General features: G+C 67.7%; 1 protein-coding gene across 1 annotated transcript; it reads left to right on the forward strand.

Moving 5' to 3' along the window:
• Positions 1–237: 237 nt before the first annotated feature.
• Positions 238–3603, forward strand: IRX3 (iroquois homeobox 3). Its single transcript, XM_072873197.1, is given in 5 exon segments — positions 238–459; positions 1030–1895; positions 1897–2156; positions 2722–2788; positions 3549–3603. Coding segments are annotated over 5 exon segments (1470 nt in total).
• The last annotated feature ends 982 nt before the right edge of the window (positions 3604–4585 follow it).

The following is a 4585-nucleotide window of genomic DNA, read 5'->3' on the forward strand; positions in this document are numbered from 1 at the left end:
TTTACCGCGGCGGCCGAGGACAGGCGGGAGCCCGCGGCCTCCGCGCACCCCCGGCTCCCCCCCCATGTCCGCCGGAGTTTGCGGGAGGCGCTGAAAGTGCGGGCGGCCGGCGAGGGCGAGCGACCCGGCTCCCTCCTCCGCTGCCGGCCCTGCGACTTTCTCCCCTTTCTCTCCCTTCTTCCTCTCTTCTCCCCCCCTCCTCCTCCTCCCCCCCTCCCCTGCCCCCGCTCCCCCACCATGTCTTTCCCCCAGCTGGGCTACCAGTACATCAGGCCGATTTACCCGGCGGAGCGCCCGGGGAGCGGCGGCTCCCGCGGCGGCGCCGAGCTGGCCCCGTCCGGGACCCTCTCCAACGTGCTCTCCTCCATGTACGGCGCGCCCTACGCCGCCGCCGCCGCCGCCCAGGGCTACGGAGCCTTCCTGCCCTACGCCGCCGAGCTGCCCATCTTCCCCCAGCTGGTAAGAGGCCCCCCCGGGGCTCGCCGCTCGCTCCCCGGGACGCTCGGGCCGGGGCCGGCCCGGGCGCGGTTCGCGCTGGGGATCGGCCCGGGGGGCCGCCGGGAAGATGCCGGGAGGGCTGTCAGGGGAGACGGGACGTTATCGCTGCCCTGCCCCGGGAGGGCCGCCGGAGAGGGAGCGGGCTGGAGCGGCGACCCGGCGGCTTCCCCCCCACCTCCGCCCGCCCGCAGGGTTTGACGGCTGCGGTGACCGGCCCCGGCTGCCGGCGGCCCCGCCGCGCACACGCACCTGGGGGGCCGGTCCTCCCTCCCGGGCACCCCGCGGGCACCGGCCGCCCGCCTGGGCCGGAGCGCAGCCGGCGGGGCCCGGGCTGCCGGGGCCGGAGCGTGCCCGGGGCGGCGCGGCCGGGGCTGGGGCGGGGGAGCGCGGTGGCACGGGGAGGCAGCTCGGCCCGGCCGCCGCGCTGGTGCCGAGCGAGCTCTGCTCGCGGTAACGGCGGCGGGATGGAGGGGCCCCGGGCCGGGCCCGGCGCGCCGACTCAGCCGGGCCGCCCCTTCCCTCTCCCCGCAGGGCGCCCAGTACGAGCTGAAGGAGAGCCCGGGGGTGCAGCACGCCGCCTTCCCCCACCACCACCCCGCCTTCTACCCCTACGGGCAGTACCAGTTCGGGGACCCGTCGCGGCCCAAGAACGCCACCCGGGAGAGCACCAGCACTCTCAAGGCCTGGCTCAACGAGCACCGGAAAAACCCCTACCCCACCAAGGGCGAGAAGATCATGCTGGCCATCATCACCAAAATGACCCTCACCCAGGTCTCCACCTGGTTCGCCAACGCGCGGCGGCGGCTCAAAAAGGAGAACAAAATGACCTGGGCCCCCCGCAGCAGGACGGACGAGGAGGGCAACTCCTATGGGAGCGACCACGAGGGGGAAGAGGACAAGAGGGAGGACGAGGAGGAGATCGACCTGGAGAACATCGACACCGAGAACATCGAGAGCAACAAGGACGAGCTGGAGGACGAGCTGCAGGACGCCGACCTCCTGCACTCCGACTCCAAGACGGACTCGGAGGGCTCCGAGGGCTTCGAGGACCTGCCCGGCTCCGAGGAGCGCTACCTCAAGGCCGCCGAGGGGGAGCCGCACCACCTCCGCCACCACCACCTCCACCACCACCACCACCACCACCACCACCACAAGTGCGAGCTCCCCGCCGCCGCCGCCCCCGCCGGCCTGGAGCCCCTCAAGCCGCCCCTCCAGCCGCCGCCGCACCACCTCTCGCCCCCCTCCTCCGCCTCCTCCTCCGCCGCCTCCTCCCCGACAGACGGCGCTTTGGCCGGCACCCTGCCGAAGCCCAAGATCTGGTCGCTGGCCGAGACGGCCACCAGCCCGGACAACCCCCGCAAGTCTCCCGGCGGCGGATCCCCGCCGGCGGCCGCCCCCGCCGCTGCCGCTGCCCCCCCCGCCGCCCCCGCCGCCCCACAGACTCGTCTCCTCCTGCCCCCTGGGCAAGTTCCCCAACTGGACCAACCGCGCCTTCCCGGCCCACCACCACCACCACCACCCGCCCCCGCACCCGCTGGCCTTACTGAACACTCCCCACCTGCTGGGGCTGGGGGCCGCCCCCGCCGCCCCCCCCGCCGCCGCCGCCGCCTTCCCGCGGCCCGCGGACCAGGCGCAGAGCGCGGAGCCCGCCGGAGCAGGTGACCGCTGAGGGACGCGGCGGGGACGGGCCGGGACGGGCCGGGACGGGCCGGCAGCCGCCGCGGGGGGCTCGGCGGTGCTGCGCGGAGCGGCGCGGGAGGCCCCGCGGGACCTTGTGCGTGGGGCCGAGGCGGCGGGCGCCGGGCCTGCGGTTTTCTCACGGTGCCCCCGGCCCGGCCCGGCTGGGCCCGGCCCGGCGCGGCGCGGCCGTCGGGGCGCAGGTGGCGGCGGGCGGGCGGCCGCGGGGCCCCCGGGGGCGGCGGCGGGGTGGGCCTCCTCGCCAGGTTAGTCTAAAACCCCGAGAATTACCTTCCTCCGACGGAGATAATTTTTGTTGCTGTTGTTGTTGCTGCTCAAATCGTCTTTGTGGGAAGGACCCGGCCGTAAGGCTTGCTCCGGGGTTGGCTTATTTTCCTTTCGACGGTCCCTCCTGCAGCAAAGCAGTCGTTTTGTCGTACTTGCAACTTGCTAAGAAGAGATCTTACGTCTAGAGGCTTATTTCAGGGATGGGGGGAATAAAACGGGGGCTATAAAGGAACGCTTTTTTTTTTCTTCTCTTTTTAGATCGATCTAGTGCCTTGGAAGTAGAGAAAAAGTTAATAAAGACAGCTTTCCAGCCAGTGCAGAGGCGGTAAGAGATTGCTTTCTCAGTCTCCTAAGGATATACAGAGGGAGTTGTAAATGGTTAGCTTGCTTTCTCCGCTTCTTTAGTTCCCTTTCCAGGGCAGTTTCTCGTTCTTCCTCTGCGTGCGTGGCGTGGTGGGTTATTCTGATGATACCTTTTTTTTTGCTGTTCTTTCTTCGGGACTTGGCGAGCGATTCCCGCGGGCAGGCCGAGCTGCGTTCCGTGGCGGCGGGGCCCGCGGTTGCTGTGCTCGGGGTCGGGTCGCCGCCGGCCGGGCAGGGCGGGAGCGCATCAGGGACGGGCACCGCCGGCCGGCCTGCCTTCCCGCCGGGCACCGCCGGCCGGCCTGCCTTCCCGCCGGGCACCGCCGGCCGGCCCGGAACGCGGATAGCGACCCGCCGGCGTCGCCTAGCCTGAGGGAGAAATACAGCGGCAGTGGGAAAATAATACATTAAAATAAACCCCCCCAGATAGCGTGAAAACTGAAGAGGCTGAGCCTCGCTGTCCTGAGTTTGGCGTAGCGGTCGCTGAAATCAATTACTCTTTTGATTGACTGAAACCACGGGGATCGGGCCCGTGGTATTTTCGTAGCTAAATAAATTTGCTATAAGTCACTCTGAAAACTTTTTATATTCAGAAATCTATTTTTAGAAAAATAGCAACAACAACAACAAAACCAGTGCTTCCTACAGTTAAAAATATTGTGCCAGCCCAATCTGACTAGAAATCCTATTAAATATTTTTTTTCTGTGTCATTTTTTTCCAGGCCCCAGAACCAACTTGATGCCGCTATGGTTCTATCGGCGTTGTCATCATCATAGTTAATTTTTTTATTGTTGTTGTAATGATTGTAAAAAATCTCTGTATAGTTACAACTTGTAAGCATGTCCGTATATTAAAACTAAAAAGGAAAAAAAATACCCGCTTCTGTACTATCATCTGGATTAGCTGAGTTTGTGAGGTTCTTTGGAAGTCCAGTGAGAATTAGGTGTTTCGATTTTTTTTGTTGTTGTTTGTTTTTGTACATACAGTAAAAATGTACATATGTGTGAACCAAATTGTACAAGAAAGTATATATTTTTGGCTAATAAATAAACTGTTGCCACTTTGACTACACTCTCTTTTCCCACCTCTGGAGTTATTTTGCTCCCCCCTCTCCCCGCCCCGCCGGTTACTGTTTTTCCGCGGCAGCCGAGGCCGCGCTGGGGCCGCGGCGGGAGCGGCGCATCCTCGGGCGGAGCGGCCGCGGGCCGGCGGTGCCGGGGCCGCCCGGAGGCGGAGCGGGTCTTTGCCGTGGCCGGGCGCCGCCGGGCAGCAGCGGCCGGGCCGGGCCGGGGCAGTGGCGGGGCCGGGCAGGGGGGCGGCGGCCCGGGGCGGGCGGCCCTTCCCGCGGCGGCGGCGGCGGCGGCGGCGGCGGGGCCGAACGCTGGAGCCGCAGCGCCCCCTGCAGGCGCCGCCGCCCGTCCCGGTGCCGCTGCCCGGCCGAGGGGGGTGGCGGGCGGCCGCGCCGCGGGCCGGGGCGGGGGGTGCGAGTCCGTGTGCGGGTCCGGGGGCAGCGCCCTGCCCCAGGGAAGCGGGGGACGGCGCCGGAGGGGAGCCCGGGGGCAGCCGGCAGCGGCCCGGCGGTGATCCGTCGCCCCCCGAGGGCCTGATTACCGGGTGCCGGCTACGGATCCCCCCCGCCCCCTCGGAGCGCAGCGGCAGCGCGGAGCGCGGGACGGGTTAATTGACAGGAAACTGCGGGGGTCGTCAGTGCCGCAGCGGGTCGGGAACGGAGCTGCGTTATTTCCCCCCCGCTGCCGT

This window comes from Ciconia boyciana, chromosome 9, assembly GCF_034638445.1.
Source record: "Ciconia boyciana chromosome 9, ASM3463844v1, whole genome shotgun sequence".
Classification (NCBI taxonomy): Eukaryota; Metazoa; Chordata; class Aves; order Ciconiiformes; family Ciconiidae; genus Ciconia; species Ciconia boyciana.